This window comes from Nyctereutes procyonoides, unplaced genomic scaffold (genome assembly GCF_905146905.1).
Source record: "Nyctereutes procyonoides isolate TBG_1078 unplaced genomic scaffold, NYPRO_anot_genome, whole genome shotgun sequence".
NCBI lineage: Eukaryota > Metazoa > Chordata > Mammalia > Carnivora > Canidae > Nyctereutes > Nyctereutes procyonoides.
Window position 1 is genome coordinate 14,290,415 of NW_026575052.1, and position 17,324 is coordinate 14,307,738.

The following is a 17,324-nucleotide window of genomic DNA, read 5'->3' on the forward strand; positions in this document are numbered from 1 at the left end:
GGTAACCAGGGCATAGCCCGAGGCTTGGGGGCCCCAGGTCCCATGGCAGGCCCGGGAGAGTCAGGGTGGGGCTCCTGGGCTTGGTGCCACTGAGCAGGGCCCAAGTTCTTTCCGCCCAAGGCACAGTCATAACAGCTGACAGGCACCGGCTGCTTGTGAAACTTGCCCCCTTCCTTACGTTTAGCTCATGGAATAGTCCTGTGATCACGCTCACTTTACAGAGGAGGAAACTGAGCCCCAGGGAAGTTAAGAGAGTTGCCCAGCGAGTAAGAGGCAGAGCCAGGATTAGTCCCAGGCTGGGCCTGACCCCAGAGCCCATGCCCTTGGCTGCCAGATGGCTCTCCCTGTCCCCTGGCCCCGGGATCACTGCTCTGTCCCCTGCTTGTCCAGTGTGTACCAGGTGATTGTGGAGGAGGAGCGCCAGCGGAGGCTGCGTCGGGAGCCAGGCAGCCAGGACTGCTTCCCAGTACCCTTGACCTTTGACGCTGCGCTGGCCCGAGGCCTGGTGCACTACTTCGGGGCGGAGCTGGCGGCCAGCAGTCTGCCAGAAGCCATGCCCTTCACGGTGGGTGACAACCAGACCTATCGAGGCTTCTGGAACCCACCACTTGAGCCCAGGAAGGCCTACCTCATCTACTTCCAGGCAACAAGCCACCTGAAAGGGGTGAGGGACTGGCGGGGGTTGTGATGGGGGCAGACTGGGGACACCTTGGAGCCATCTGAGCAGCCTCCTAGGAGGTCAGAGACCCTCTCCCCAGCCCCACCTCCTCTCCAGAACCCCCACTCTCCTCCCCTGAGCCTCCTGACCTCAGGCTCCTTCTCTTAGAGCTATCCCCTTCCTGAGCCTTTCCGCCTAGACTCTCATATGTTGATCCCCCAGTCTGTCCCTGCACCCCCCGCCCCCCCGCCCCCGCCAGGCCCTAGTCTCTATCTCAGGCTCCTCTCTCCTCCAGGGTCCATCTTCCCAACCTGCTTTCCCCCGACCTTGAGGCCCACCACTCACCTCGTCTGGGAAGCCCTGCTCTCCTCTTGGCTCTTCCTTCCAGGGCTTTCCTCCCCAGGTGCCCCTCTTAACCAGCTTCTTGGCCACCCCCTTCCCATGCTGTTTCTTCCCCTGCTCCCTCTCCCCGAACACATTATTGCCCTCTTTTCAGGGCCCTCCCCTCCTCTCTGGTCCCCCTCAGGCCTTCCTGTCAGGAGGGGGATCTTTAGTTACTATGAGCCCCGGACAAGCCCCAACCAAGCCCAAGGCAAGCTGGGGAGGGTTAGATTGGGCCTTTGGCACTGCTGAGACCCCCATCTTTGCCTACAGGAGACTCGGCTGAATTGCATCCGCATCGCCAGGAAAGGTGAGCCCCTGGGTTCCTTCCTGGCCTTCAGCAGTGGGTTTCTCCCCTCTGGGCTCCTGGGAGGTGGGCCCTGAGCACCCAGAGCTGTGGGAACAGAGGAGGGTGGTCTGGCAGACGTGGGTCAGGAAACATTTCCCTTCCTGGTCCCCACTGGCCCCACCTAAGGGCTCCTTCTCCCAGACTGGGCAGTAGGGCTAACTCCTTCTCCTCTGTCATGGTCACAGAAGTGGCTTTGCGGGGTCCTGGGGCAAGTCTGTGGAGGCGGAGCCATTCTGGTTGGCCCATGGTGATGGCACTGGTTCCTGTGTATGTGCCCCTTCTGTTGTGGTGGGTGAGAGGTGAATCCTATAGTGCAGACAGGGAATATGGTAGGTTCCCCATTCTGAGGTGCCCTAAACAGGCCCTGGGTACCTAACTCTTTCCCCACTTGCTTCTCAGGAGTGCGGGAGGCTGAGTCTAAAGGCCCCAGGCAGCCTCCATCCCCTCTCCACGGAAGGATGCGAAGATTTGAGAAAGAGAGGAGAGGGTCCTGATGGGGGTGCAGATGTTGTAAGGGGGTGCAGACGTTGTAAGGATGGTGAGGGGGCAATCTGCCTGAATGGCTGCATGTGAGCTGAGGGCAGGGGGCAGTCGTCTGCTCACGTGTGTTTATTCTTTGGGGCTCAGACCCCTGCAGGCAGGGGGTAGGTGGTCCCTATCTCCCCTCTGACCCATGTTCCCTTTTATTCCCCCCAGCTGCCTGTAAGGAAAGCAAGCGACCCCTGGAGGTGTCCCAGAGATCGGAGGAGATGGGGCTCATCCTGGGCATCTGTGCGGGGGGACTTGCTGTCCTCATCCTTCTCCTGGGGGCCATCATTATCATCATCCGTAAGGGGTGAGTGAGGCCGGTGCCATGGCTCACCCCCGGCTCCCTCAGAAGCCTGGTGGGCAGAGAGGAGCAGTGGCTGGGGCCTGGGAGGGCAGCTGCCTGGTGAGTGTGGAGGGCTGCCAGCCTGGGCATCAGGCCTGAGGACGGGCCTGAGCCAGGCAACGGGAAGCCAGAGCCGCTGTGAATGAAGCAGCCCTGGAGCGGCTTGGCTGGAGCCCAGGTCTGGCTGGTGCCAGGTGCCACTGTCCAGGGAAGGGTGCTCAGTGCCTGCTGCCAAGGAGCTGTGCTGGAAGTGGCCACTGCCCTCCTGTGCCTGCTGGGCGGTTCCAGAGGGGAGGGTGTGGAGGTAACCTGACTTGAATCTCCAGCCTTCTGCAGACCTTCTGCCAACTTGTCTGCCCTGGCCATGGGGTTGTGGTGTTGATCCTGAGCAGCAGGGGTGGTGCTCACTCCCCTTCAAAGCAAGGACCTTGAGCCGTGGTTCTTCCTGGCTCATCTTGTCCTGGACCTGATACTGTTGACCCTTGTGGTGTCCTCCTGGCCCCATGACTCAGAGGAGACCTCGCTCCTGCCCTCTCCTCCCCTAGGCACCCGAGGTCTGGTGCATTTTGGAGGGATGCCTTTCCTAGCGTGTTTTGCTGTGGGCAGCAGTGAGTCCCAGCACCTCTTAGAATCCAGAACTTAGAATTTCAGAGTTTCAGAAATCCAAGATTTGGGATTCTAAGAATCTCAGAATTTAGAACTGTTAGGGCTCAGAGCCTGGAAGTGAGAACTGCCTAGGAAGTTCAAAAGCATCTAATCTAGTGGTTTTCAAATCTTCTTAAAGCAACAGAACTTGTTTTCAAAACAGCACCTAAACCTCCCCTGGGAGGCCCAGTACACGGAGCAGATGAAGGCTGAGCCTGTGGTTGGAGCAGGGGTGGAGGCTTCTGAGACCTCTCTGGTTCCCCTCCTCTCCTCCCCTTCATTCCCTATCAGGCAGCCCCAGGACACTGTGGTCCAAGCACCTTAATGGAAGGATGGAGATATTGAGCCCCAAGGGGACATAGACTTGTCCAAGGTCACCCAGGGAACCCTCTCCCCACCTGGGCTCTGCACTGCTGCTTCTGGGCTGGTGCTGGATCTCAGGGTTGCCAGGACCAGATAAATAGATCAAGGGGGATGAGGGAGAGCTGATGAGGGCTTCCTTTCCTGAGGCCAGGCACTGGCAGAGAGAGACCCTCCCAGAGAGTCTGGTGATAGGTGTGCCAGTGAGGTGGCATTGGCCTGTCCAGGGCATTGAGCTGATTTTTCCCTTCCCTAGCCACTACACGGCTTCCAGAGATAAAAAAATTTACTATCTGATGAGTATTACTATGTACCAAGGGCTTTACACACACCGTCCACTAGAGCATTAGTTACTGAGCACCTACTCTGTGCCAGGCACTGTTCTGGCACGCGGAATACATCAGAGAACATTTCCTTCTTGAATACTGACCCATGAAGCAGGTCTGAGCTCCTTCTCACAGATGAGGAAACTGTAATTGAACGACTTGACCGTGTCACTCGGGTAAGTGACAGGGCCTGGTTTGAATCCAGTCCTGACTCCAAAACCCGTGCTCCTGAGGGCCTGGGATGTGAAGGGCCTCACTATGGCTGGCGCACAGTAGGTGCCCAGAATTGGCAAGTTCCTGTCCTCCTCCCCTGCGGGAGACCTGGACGTTAGCTCTGGGGGTGGGATGGGGTGGGGTGGGGAGTGGGGCAGATGGTCAGGGCTGTAGGGGAGTCATCAGATTTTGGGGGGTTGCAGGTAGTATTTGAGGCCCTAGAAATCTATCCTTCAAGGAGAGAGGATTGGCTGAGTGGAGGATGTCACCCACTCGGCAGAGAACATTGCGCCCAGGAGAGGATGAGTCAGAGATGCTGCTGGATGGAGCCTCACTCCATCCAGGAAGGAAACCCTGCACTCTACACAGTTGCTACCCCATAAACCCTTCCAGGCTACCCCTGAAGCCCCTGAGATCCCCTCAGGCTCCCTTCCTTTCTTCCTCTAAAAGCCATTCAGTCCCACTGTATCGCACTTCATTGCATCCCCCTAAATCCTATCCTTGCCTTCAGGGCCTACCGTGTTCCTCAGGGCTCCCCCAATCTGCCTTGTGGGTTGTCAGGGGACAGAGCAGGTCTGGCAGAAACAGAGTGGTCACACTGAACTTCATGAACAGGTTACGAGGCTGCGGAGGGAAGGCTGACAGCCAGTCACCACCCTGTGTGTCCTTGTCAGAAGAAGGTGGTGGCCAGGGGCAAGAGTGGGTATGGAAGGCAGTGGGTGGGGAGCCAGGGGGAGGGAGGTCAGGTGCTCCACCCCACCCTGCCCTGGGGGGACAGTGAGCCTGGATGCCTCTGTACTAGGGGAATGCCCCAGGCCAGGTTGGGTCCTTTGTTCTGCTTCCAGAACCCCATGAACTCCATGCTTCTCCTATGCAGTACTTTCTTCTCCCTCCACTTGGTCATTCACTTATTTGTGCTTTGCTCAATTGGTTTTCTTCCCTGCTGGACTGAGAGCACCATGAAGTAGAGAAGTTTCTGTCCTGTTGGCTGTGTATCCCCAGGGTCTGGGCTTGGGGAGTGAGGTCCTCCTGACTCCCCTAGCTCCCAGCTCAGCAGCAGGAAGGAGGCAGGGGGAGCTGGGCGGACAGCAGGGCCCCTTGGGCAGGGTCATTATTAATCTCACTCATTTGGAGGAGGCTATGGATGCTCATAGAGGTGGAGTCCTTTTATTTATTTTTCCTCTTGATTACTCAATTCAATGCAATATTTATTGGGGGATTATAATGTCCTGGGCACTGTCCTAGACCCCTGGATCCAGCAGTAGGCAAGAGAGACAAGGATGCTGGTCTCTTGTGCCTTGTAGCTCATGTGGAGCCTGGAGTTAAACCAGAAACAGTGCAAATGGATAATTACAAATTGTGAAAAGAACAGGGTGCTGGAGTCGGGGTGCAGAGAGAGGGTAAAAGTGACACAATAGAATTGGCAATTATGGGGGAGCCTTTTGGGAGGCCCTTGAAAAGTCATGACATTATAACTGAGACCAGAATGCCTTTCCTTCAGCCATCCCCCTCCTCTTCGGGAAGGCCCCCCATGACCAGCCATGGACCTGCACCTGCCCCACCCTCCTTTCCTGGGATGGCTGTGAGGCCTCCAGGCACTCCCCTGCCCTCTCTGGGCCCCAGCCTTCCACTCTTCTCTCCTCCCCTTCCCCCAGTCTGCAGGATTTCCCTGGTGGAAGGCTGTTCACTGGGGTCCCTGCTGGCAGGGTGGTGTGGGGACAGGTGAATGGAGGAGCCGTGGATGTGTCTGGATGGGACTTCAGGAGGGGGCTGGTTTGGGGGTCAGGGTCCTGTGATCTGCCCTGGGCTGACCATGACTCTCTGGGACTCAGCTTCCCCACCTGCCAAGTGGGATCAGACCCAAGCTATGCTTTGGGTGCCCAGAGGGGGCGGCCTGGCTCCTCTGAAGGACCCCACACTCAGGGGCAGTCTGGGTTGGGGAGAGCGGGCCTCCCCTCTGCCCTGGAGTCCAGCTGGAGCCCTCTCCTCCTGCCCCCTGCCCCCACCCAGGGTCCCTCCCAGGCACAGGTGTATGCAGGGGGCTGAGCCCTCAGGGGCAGAGGGGCCTGCAGGTGTGAGTGACATTGGGCCTGAGGGGTGGGGGGTGTTGGGGAGAGCCCAGTCACCTGTGAGTTCCTGAGGGAGGGTGTCTGTGTGTGAGTGTGCCCATCTGTGCAGCAGTGTGTTTGTGAATACACACCTGTGCCTGTGTCCCGTGAGTGTGTGTCATTGTGTGTGTTCCAGTACGTGTATACAAGTGTCTGCATGTGTGTATGTCTGTGCGGGTGCATGAGTGTGTCAGTGCTGGTCTCTGTATGAGTGAATGCGTATGTATCCACACGAGTGTGTCTGTGTGAGTGTGCAAGCATGCGTATTTCTGTGTCTGTGTGTGTGTGACTGTGAAAGCTCTGCTTCCCCAGGCCCTTTCCCCACCTCCTCCCTCCAGCGGCAGGCTTGGGGAAGGTTCTGGAAGGGGCCTCAGGTCTTGGTTTTCAACGACTGAGCCCAGCCAGCCCTTGGGACAGGGAAGGTCCTTCCAACCCGTCCAGTCCCTGGCCAGCGCTGCCCCAGCACAGCAAGCACCAGGCCCCCCTCTGCTGGCTGGTGCCGCCCTCGGCCCACCTTGTGGCAGGACCAGGGGCCCAACTGTGCTGTTCTCTTTGCACGCTGCCAGGAGGGACCACTATGCCTACTCCTACTACCCGTAAGTAGCTCGGCGCCACCCCCGTGGGCCCGGTGTCCTCCTCCCCGTGTGGAGGGCCTCGCACGGCTCCCTCTCCAGGGTCCACGGTCGTGCACGTGTGTGCGTGTCACAGGCAGGCCCATCCCCACCCTGGCAGCTGTCCCCACGGTGCACACGGCTCTCAGGTCCCCACGAGCCCCCTCTCCAGCCGGGCGGCCTCGGGCTCTTCAGACCCACCTGTCTGGGTGCTTCTCTGTGGGCTCAGGTCTTCGCACAGAATCCTCACGGCCACCCTGAGAAGCAGCCCTGTGATCCCCCCCGCCCCCGTGTTACTGATGAGGAGACCGAGGCCCAAAGAGGTTAAGGGACTCGTCAGAGGTCACACCAAGTGCCAGAGCTCAGTGACCCCCCGGGCCCCGTCTGACTCCCTGGTCTCCTGGTGGTTCTCTGACTCTGCAAGCCTTCCAGAACATTCCCTGTACCTGTGCCTCTTCTCCCTCCGTGCAGAGCAGCCTCAGGTGGCCCCAGAGCAGCCCAGGGGACGGTGGCCTCCCAGCCCCTCCTCCTGGGCCCTCTCATTGCATGGACTTCGCCCAGGGTCCACTGGCTTCTCCAGCGAGCGAACCCCGGGGGCTCGGGGGAGCCTCCAGGGGCCTTTACAGGAACCGCCTCGAGGCGGCCGGCGGCCCTCTCTGCCCGGGCAGCTCCTGTTTGAACCTAAGTGCAGGACATTTCCGAGTGTCTGCGTCACGTTCCGTGTGCTGACTGTCCCCCGAGGCCAGCTGGCGGCCGGCAGAGCTCGGGGTCCCTCTGGCTTCTGGCTCCTGTGGGTCTGGGTGGTTGGTGCTCGGAGCCCCCCCCCCCCCCCCCCCAGGGAACCGAGGGGCCGGGCAGGGACGGAGCCCTCGGGCAGCCCTGGAGCCTGCCTCCCGGCCGCCTGGCTGCTGTGCTCTGTCCTCGGGCCTCTGTCTGTCCTCCAGGTGGTTTGCTGGTGTTTGCCTGTCCCTCCCTCGCTCTGTCCCCTTCCCTGTCTCTCTCCTCCTCGTTGTCCCTTACTGTCCCTCCCCCTCCCCCTCCTCCTCCTCTCAGCCTCCTGATTCCCTTGTCCCCTCCTCACCCCCCCTCCCCATCCCCCCTTCCCCCTCCACCTTCTCTCTAATGTCCACTGTCAAGGTCACAGCTGCAGAGGCTTCTCTTCACCTGCCCACCAAGGGGTCCTGGGCTCTGCCCTGGGCCACAGTGAGGGTGATGCCCAGAGCCTGGTGGTTAGGGCATCCATCCAGTCTTCCCCTACCCCAGACAGCTCTTGAGCAGGGATAGATTGATTAGAGTTTGCCTATCTGGAAAGATCCCTTCCTTGGCCTCTTTATCTCCACTGATGGTCAAGATTCTTGAGCCCTCTTAACCCAGAAGTCGTCTCTCGAGTATACCCCTCATCCTGCATGCTGTAGGGCCCGGCAGGGTGAATGGCTATCTCATCTTAAGCCTTCCCTGTGATTGGGCCTCTGGCTCCACAGGTCTCAAGACGGGTCTCAAGACATGTCCCAAGTTACTTGCTCTTTCCCTTTTGCTCAGCTCCTTGGGCATGGAGCTGTGCCCCCTGTGCTTCCCCCCCTTCCCTTGGAGTCCTGTGGGGTCACAAACTGCCATCCTCATCTGTAAAACTGGGCTGGAGGCCTGGGCTGTGCAGGGCCTTGTGCTAGGGGCGTCTTCCCGGGCCTCTTCCCAGTCCTTTCAGGAGGGACCCGGCCTCTTGCCTTCTCCCTCTGCTGCTTCCAGTGGCTGCATGGACAGGAGGGCGGTGGCAGGAATATGGAGCCTGTGTGGATCTCTTTACATGCTCTTATGTGGCCTGTGGTGGGACCATCCTGGGGGTTCTGGGTATAGAAAAACCAGTTGGAGTTCATTCCCTGCCCAGAGGAAGAGTCCTGAGCACTGGCTAAGCAGCGGCCAGACTCTCTGCCATGAAGGGGGAGCATAGTCCACCCCCATGTGGGGTTCTCAGGGCACATGTTTGATGAGGATGGCAGAAAGGAGGAGGGATCTGGGGGCGTGCTGGGGCTGGAGCTGGGGCAGTCATCTTCCTAGTTTGGATGGGGTGACTGCTGTGACACCAAAATAGTCCCAGAGTGACTACCCTTCCCATTTCCTGAGCCCTCCAGGCCAGTGACAGGAGCCAGGTCCCAGCCTGATGCCACTGCTGCTCCATCCCTTGTTCTCAGCAGAGGTCCCCAGGGTCTCTGCCCAGTCCCTCGTAGGGGTTAGGATGGGCAGCTGAGCAGAGCCCTCTGGTGAGCAGAGCCCTCTCAGTATTCAGAGATGATTCTAGAATGCCACCTAGCCTCAAGGCCCCCTGACTGTGGGGCCTCCCCATCCACCTCTAGGTGTTGTCCTGCCCAGCTCAGCACCCATGGCTCTTGTCAACCCCTCTCTGCAGGAAACCTGTGAACATGACCAAGGCCACTGTCAACTACCGCCAGGAGAAGACCCACATGATGAGTGCCGTGGACCGGAGCTTCACGGACCAGAGCACCCTGCAGGAGGACGAGCGGCTGGGCCTCTCCTTCATGGACACCCATGGCTATAGCCCCCGAGGTGAGTGCCTGACCCTCCTGCTCTTCCCCGTGGCTGTGGGATTCCATGCCTGAGCCAGTAGTACCGAGCCCCTCTGATGAGTTCTGTTAACACCTCACCCCAAATGAAGCATCTGTTGTGCTCCTGCTGGGTACCAGTCCTGGTGCTGGCAATGCAGAGGAGGCACGGGTATTACTTTTGCATTGGAGGAGCTTTAGGAAAATGGAGGACTAGACTCACAGGGGAGGAATACAAGGTCATATGCTGATTGTGGAAAGTGCTCTGGGGACTGAGAGAAAGGAGTGGTACTGTGTGATCAGAGGGAGCTAGAGCAGTCTTGAGCCTGTTGAGCACCTGCTGCGGGAGAGGCAGGGGACCAGTGGTTAAGAAAGATTGCTCTGGAGTCAGACAGACCTGGGGAGCTCACATCCCCTTGGCTGTGTGACCTGGGGCAAGCTGCTCAACCTCTCTGGATGTCTGCTTCCTCATGTACAAAACGGGGCTAAAGATCACCTCTGCCAGTAGGTCTGCTGGAACACTGAGTTGGCTATTACATCATCTAGTTAGTGCTGGGCCCAGCATGCAGGCAGGATATGGTGTGAATTAGTACCTCCTCACACATCTTTTTATTTTATTTAGTGTTGATTTGTACAAAAGAAAATATCTAACGTTTGTGGAAGTCACGCAGTGATAATACAACAAATACCGGTGAATTAAGACATCTTCTGGGTGTCCCTCCCTAAGGATATGCCCTCTATTCTTCTTAGACATAAACACCCCCCTGAAATTTGTTATTTCAAATTAGACAAATTTAATTTGTCTGTTATTTCCTTACCTTTTGGGGAGTAGGTTTACCATGGTACATGCATCCCCAGTGTATTATATAGCTTTGCTCGTTTTGGGGCTTTGTAAAAATGCAGTCACACTATTTCTCAGCTCAGCATTGTGTTTCTCCTATTTGCCCAGGTGGAGGTTTCACTGTGTGTTTTTTTTTTTGTTTTCTCTGATGTATAGTTTTCCATTATGTGAATGTATCGCACTTTATATCTCCCTTCCTCCATTCCTCCATCCAGTGACATCTCATTTGCTTCCAGTTTTCTTGTTATTACAAATGAGGCTGCTCTGAATGTTCTTAAGTGGATCTCCAGATGCACCTGCAATAGGACATATGCGAAGCAGCCAGCAGGAGTGTGTGCTGGCTCCCCTCTGGAAGATGGAACCGAGCTGTGTCCCAGAGTGGCTTCGCCTGTGCTCACGGCCGGCAGCAGCGACACAGAGCTTCTGCTGCTCTGCGGCAAGCTCAGAATTTGCCAGGCTTCTTCCCTTTTGCCAAACTAGTTTGTATAAAATGGTGATTCTCTATAGTCTTAATTTGCATTTCTCTGATTACTAATGAGGTTGAGTATAGTTTCAAATCATTATTGGCCATTCAGCTTTCTTTTTTCCTGAAATGCCTGTTCATGCCTTTTACCTAATTTTCTATTAGGTTTTCTGTTGCTTTCTTAGTGGTTCTTAGGAGTTCTTTATATATTTAGGATGATAATCACTTTTCACTGATGAATTGCAAATATCTTCTCTCAATTTGTGGCTCATCTTCGCAGGTTATTTATAGTGTCTTTGGAGGAACACGTTTTTATTTTAATTTAGTTGAGTTCATCAGTCTTTTACTTTTTGATTTCTACTTTTTGTGTTTCCTTCAAGAATGCTTCCTTTGCAGGGTCATAAAATATTTTTTACTTTTTTCCAAACCTTTTTATATTTTTGCATTGCACATTTCAATCTTTATCCATCTGTGATTGATTTTTGTGTGTCATAGGAATGAAGGATTTTCTTTTTTTATATTTTCTTTTATTTATTTAATTTTTTTCTGTAGCAACTCATGTCCTAGCTTCTGTTATACTTTGTACTTTTTTCTTTTTTTAAAAGATTAAAATTTTTTTAAGATTAAAATTTTTAAAATATATATATATATATATATTTATTTATTTATTTATGATAGTCACACACACAGAGAGAGAGGCAGAGACATAGGCAGAGGGAGAAGCAGGCTCCATGCACCAGAAGCCCGATATGGAATTCGATCCGGGGTCTCCAGGATCGCGCCCTGGGCCAAAGGCAGGCGCCAAACCGCTGTGCCACCCAGGGATCCCAAGATTAAAATTTTTAAAAAATTTATTCATGATAGAATGAGAGAGAGAGAGAGAGAGAGGCAGAGACACAGGCAGAGGGAGAAGCAGGCTCCATGCCAGGAGCCGGATGCGGGACTCGATCCCGGGACTCCAGGATCACGCCCTGGGCCAAAGGCAGGTGCTGAATTGCTGAGCCACCCAAGGATCCCCCTTTTACGAGATTTTATTTATTCATGAGAGACAGAGAAAGAGAGGCAGAGACATAGGCAGAGAGAGAAGCAGGCTCCCCATGAGGAGCCTGATTCAGGACTCAATCCCAGGACCCCAGGATCATGCCCTGAGCCAAAGGCAGATGCTCAACCACTGAGCCACCCAGGTGCCCCTATACTTTGTACTTTCATCATTCGTTGTGGAGCCACTCTCTTCAGAGACCATGCTTCTGTATGTTGGTAGGTTGTTTTTTGGCTCCTCATTCTCTTTGATGGGCTGATTTGGTCATTTGTGTGTCTGTTGATACCTCATTGCCTCATTGCTAGAGTTCTCTAAGTCTTGGTGTCTGAGACATCGCATTCTCCCGGCTTTGCTCCTCATCAGGGATGTCTTGGCTATTATTTGTCCTCATTCTCTTTCTCTTATGTTTTATTGATTGATTGATTGTGTACAAGCAGGGTGGCAGAGAGGCAGATGGAGAGGGAAAGAGAGAATCTCAAGCAGGCTCCATGCTTGGTGGAAGCCTGATGTGGGGCTTGATCTCACAACCCTGAGATCACGACCAGAGCCGAAATCAAGAGTTGGATGCTGAACCGATTGAACCACCCACGCTTCCCTCTTTCTCATACATTTTAGAATCATCTTTTCAAGTTACTTGGAAAACTTTGTTGGGTGGATTTGTATCAAATGTTTGGATCAATCTGGGGAGAACTGAGATCAATCTGGGGAGAACTGACATCTGAAATTGTGCATCCAAGAAGGGGATATATATCACCCTATATATTTAGGTCTTGAGTGTCTTTCAGTGATTTTCTCCATAAAATTCTGCACCTCTTTTGTTAGATGTACCCTCAGGTCCCTTGTATTTTTGATTTCCATTGCAAATCGTACATTGTGTGGGTGTGTGCAGTAAAATACAACTAACGTGGAATTTACCATCTTAACTGTTCTTAAGTGTGGGGTTTGGTGGTATTAAACACATGCATAATGTGCAGCCATCACCATTATCCAGCCCCCTAGCTCTGTTCATCTTGTGAAACTGAAACTCTGTTCCCATGAAGCGGTAACTCCCCATTCCTGCCTCTTCCCAGCCCCCAGCAACCACCATTCTACTTGCCGTGTCTGTGAATTTGACTACTCTAATTATCTCATATACGTGGAATCATAGAGCATTTGTCTTTTTTGTGACTGGCTTATGTCACTTAGCTGAATGTTTTCAAGCTTCTTTCATCATGTAGCATTTTTCAAAATTTTTTTCCTTCTTAAGGCTAATGAATATTCTGTGGCATGTATGTACCATATTTTGCTTATTCATTCATCCACCCATGGACATGTAGATTGCTTCCATTTTTTAGCTCTTGTGAAGAATGCTGCTGTGAACATAAGTATAACATGTATCTTTTTGAGACCCTAATTCAATTCTTTTGGGTACACAGCCAGAAGTAGAATTGCTGGATCATATGGTAATTCTATTTTTAATTTTTTGAGCAACCACCGTACAGATTTCCAATGGCCGTGCTGTCTGGCATACCCTCCAGCAGTGCACAGGGGCTCCAGTTTCTCCACATCCTTGTAATTCAGGTTATTTTCTGGGTTTTTGTTTTTGTTTTTGATAGTAGCCATTCCAGTGGTTGTTGAAGTGGTATCTCACTGAAGTTTTGCTCTGCATTTCTCTAATGAGTGCTGTCACCTTGAGCATGTGCCATTTGTGTGTCTTCTTTAGAGAAATATCTCTTTCAGCCCTTTGCACATTTTTGATTTGGGTTTTTTTATTTCTTTGTTGTAGAGTTTTAAGAGTTCTCTCTGTATTTTAGATATTAATCCCTTAGCAGATATATGCTTTGTACACATTTTCTCCTCTTCTCAGATTGGCTTTTTACTCTGTAGACTGTGTCTTTCGTTGCACAAAATTGTAAAAATTTTCATGAGGTCCAGTTTGTCCATTTTTCTCTCTTGTTGCCTATGCTTTTGGTGTCATAGCCAAGAAATCATTGTCAAATCCATTGTTATGAAGCTTTTGTCCTCTGTTTTCTTCTAAGAGTTTAAAAAAATTATCCTTTAAAAACAATTATTATGATTATGATTATTTTGGAGAAACAAAGAGCATGTGAGTGGGGGTGGAGGAGGGGCAGTATCTGGAGAGGGAATCTCAAGCAGGATCTATGCTCAGTATAAAGCCCAATGTGGGGTTTGATCTCATGATTCTGAGATCATGACATGAGCCAAAGTCAAGAGTCAGATGGGCACTCAACCAACAGAGCCACCCAGGTGTCCCTCTTCTAAGAGTTTTATAGTGTTGGGCCTTACATTGAGGTCTTTGATATAGTTTGAGTTAATTTCTGTATATAGTGTGAGGTAATGGTCCAAATCCATTTTTTTTTTCACGTGGATGTCCAGTTTTCCCAAGATAAATGGTACACTTTTAAAATATTGCATTTCTAATGGCTGCCCATATAGAGAAATATAGTTGATTTTTAATATATATATGTGTGTATATATATATAAAACATATCCATGGTCCTTGATAACCTTATTTATTAATTTTCATTTGTAGAATCTTTCAGGTTTTCTGAGTATGATCAAAGGGTCTGTAAATACAGACAATTTTGTTTCTTCTGTCTCATTTCCTTTCCTTTTGTCCCTTGTCTTTCTGCATGGCACTGTCTGGGACCTTCAGCATTGGGTTGGATGGAAGTGGTAATAGCAGGAATCCTTGTCTTGTTTTCCTGATTTTTTAAAAAAGATTTTATTTTTTTATTCATGAGAAACACAGAGAGAGGCAGAAACATATGCAGAGGGAGAAGCAGGCTCCCTATGGGGAACCTGATGCGGGACTGGATCCCAGGACTCTGGGATCATGCCCTGAGCCAAAGGCAGACGCTCAGCCACTAGCCACCCAGGTGCCCCTTGTTTTCCTGATTTTAAAAGAAATTCTTCTGACATTAAACACTGAGAATGAAGTTTGCTACAGTTTTTGGTAGAAATGTTTTATCAGGTTAACAAGTTTTAGTTTTTAGTTTCAGGTTTTAGTTTGCTAAGAGGTTTTATTGAAACGGGCATTAAACTTTTTTTGTTTTAATAAGGTTAACAAGGTGAGGGACATTTTCAGATTTTCTTTTTTTTTTTTTTAATTTATTTATGATAGTCACATAGAATGAGAGAGAGAGAGGCAGAGACACAGGCAGAAGGAGAAGCAGGCTCCATGCACCGGGAGCCCGATGTGGGATTCGATCCCGGGTCTCCAGGATCGCGCCCTGAGCCAAAGGCAGGCGCCAAACCGCTGCGCCACCCAGGGATCCCATTTTCAGATTTTCTAAAGTTAAAATAATCTTCAGTGCCTGGCATAAATTCAGCCTGGTCATGATGCATTGTATTTTTTATGTCTTGTTGGATTCAGTATAGGTATCATATTGTTCAAGATTTCAAAGCTGTATTCAAGAGTGGGATTGGCCCATGATTTTTTTCCTTTTTGTGCTATTCTTGTCTGGTTTTTAGTATCAAGATTCTGTTAGCCTTGTAAAATGCACTGAGGTCTCTTCTCTTTTTTCCTTATTATGAAAGATGGGAATGATTGTCATCTTGAAAGTTTGGTGGAATTCACTTGTAAAATAATCTTTTCCTCTGTTTTCTTTGTGGAAAAATTTTAAACTTTTAATTCAGTTTATTTAAAGGAGCCAAGGACTATTGAAACTTCCTATTTTTTTTTCCAAACACTTTTAGTAAGTGATTATTTGTCTAAGAATTTGCCCATTTTGTGTAAGTTTTCGAACTCACAGACGTGCAGGTATTTATCATGTTGTTCTTGTGATCTTCCTCATTAAACTCTCACCCAGCCCAGCAAGGTAGCTATTATCAACTCATCTTACACGTGAGAAAACAGAGGGGTTCAGAGACAGGAAGTCACTTGTCAAACAGCCAGGAAGTGGCAGAGCTGGAATTTAAATGCAGGTCTCTTTGAGCTGCAAAGAGCTGTTTTCCATCTTGTGCTGGGCCTTCAGCACGGCATGGGCAGGATTTGGACAGGCAGCAATGGGAAAAGAAGGGCATGCCTGGGTGAGGCAACAGCATGAGTGGGTGAGCACATGCAGCGGTGTGATTGGTGGGATATTCAAGTGGGTGTCGGGGAGAGTGGGAAGTGGGGGCAGTGTGGGTGTGTGCCTTGCTGCTGAGTCACGTTGAGAGATCCAGAGGGGCAGGGTGCTTGGGCTCTGCCTCCAGCCAGATCATTGACAGCTGGGGTGATGTGGCCTAGGGAAGTCAGGCCCAGGCTAATTGCCATGTGGTTGGTGGGAACAATCAGTGCTGCTGGGGTCTCGAGAAGATGCACCTTTGGGTCAAGGTGGTGACAGTGTGGGCTGGGCTGGACAGGACAGGGCTGCTGGGAAGGAGGGGAGTGGGACAGGCTATGGCAGATGTCTGTTCAGGGGACAGGGGCCATGGGTCAGCCCCTTTTCTCTCTCTCTCCACACCCTATGCTGGTCTAGCCTCCACTCCCTTCTTTGCTTTCCAAACAGAGGAGCCCAGATTTTTGTGGTGTGGAACAGAAAGCCATGTTGATTTCGATGCGTCGTCAGTCTGCGAATTTTTACCATGGGTATTTTTGACGCTGAGTAAATGGTGTGAGGAAGCTGTCTGGGATGTTGCCAGGATGTGGCAATGGACCCTCCCTCTCCAACCTCTGTGTCTGAAATCCTGCCTGTGAAAACCCTCAGCCCCTTCTAAGCCCTGTCCATCTGGAGCTCTTCACCCCTGTGGATGCCAATGGGTTCCACCTGCCAAATGGTTTGTCATTAAGTGCTAGATCCTTTTCATCACCGTGAATTCTTGTTTATCAGGAAGAAAGAAACAGAGAAAGCAGGGTAGACAACAGGGCCCAGACAACAGGGCCCAGGTTTGAATCCTATGCTGCTGCTTAATGACCAGGTAACTTACCCTTTGTCAGCCTTGGTTTCCTCATTTGGATTGGGGATAACCGTAGTGCGTATATCATAGGAACAGTCTATTTTTTTTTGAAGATTTAAAAAATTTATTTATTCATGAGAGACACAGAGAGAGAGGCAGAGACAAGGGCAGAGGGAGAAGCAGGCTCCCTGTGGGGCGCGGATGTGGGACTCGATCCCAGGACCATGGGATCATGCCCTGAGCTGTGGCAGATACTCAACCACTGAGCCACCCAGGCGTCCCCATCATAGGAACAGTCTAAGGATTAAGTGACCTGAGTATCACACCAAACATATGAAAGCACTTGATACGTAAGACATTATTCACTATTTTTACAAGCTATGTTTCTTTATAGTTATATCTTAATTGCACTAGTGAAGGAACAGTCTGGAGTGGTGCCAGACCATATAACTGGGGGCCTGTCCTCATCTGAGGCGATGGGAATTGGGGAAGGGGACTACTGTGAGGAAGGTCTGAAGATTTTCATTTTCACGTGGGGAAACTGAGGCCCAGAGAGGTCAAGGGACTCAACCCAGAATTCAAATTCAGGTCTCTCTGACTCCAGACGCAATGCTTTTGCCTCTGGGCCTCGGACCTCCCTCCCTAGACCTCAGCTGTCCAGTTGGGTACTTGCAGAAGGTGTGGAGCTGGGGAGAGCCTGGAATAAGCCCCAGGAGGCATCCTGAAGCTGAGGGCTGGCTCTCACCTTCCCTCGCCTCTTCCTCCAAGCTGGTCCTGGGGGTGGGGGTGGGGGTGAGGAAGAGCTTGTGTCTCAAATCCCATGGGGAAGACCACACACAAGGACAGTGGAGAGCTGTCTTCTCTGGGCCTCAGAAGTAGAATGTCCTCTTGGCAACATCATGGCTCAACACCCTGCTGTCTTCTGGTGGTCTTTATAGAGCAGCTTATGTCCTTCTTGGGCTCAGATGGAAGCCACCCTGATTTGGCTGTGACTTCCAGTCAGGACCCCGACCAGGTGGGATT

At 51.8% G+C, this 17,324-nt stretch overlaps 1 protein-coding gene across 3 annotated transcripts in view; it reads left to right on the forward strand.

Moving 5' to 3' along the window:
• PTPRU (protein tyrosine phosphatase receptor type U) overlaps positions 1–17,324 on the forward strand; it is a 79,371-nt gene that overhangs the window by 38,448 nt on the left and 23,599 nt on the right. For all 3 annotated transcript variants that reach the window (XM_055331630.1, XM_055331631.1, XM_055331632.1), the window contains exons 12-15: positions 391–664; positions 1,313–1,349; positions 2,085–2,223; positions 8,924–9,081. In XM_055331630.1, the coding sequence (XP_055187605.1) occupies positions 391–664; positions 1,313–1,349; positions 2,085–2,223; positions 8,924–9,081 (608 nt within the window). The remainder of the gene's footprint in view (positions 1–390; positions 665–1,312; positions 1,350–2,084; positions 2,224–8,923; positions 9,082–17,324) is intronic.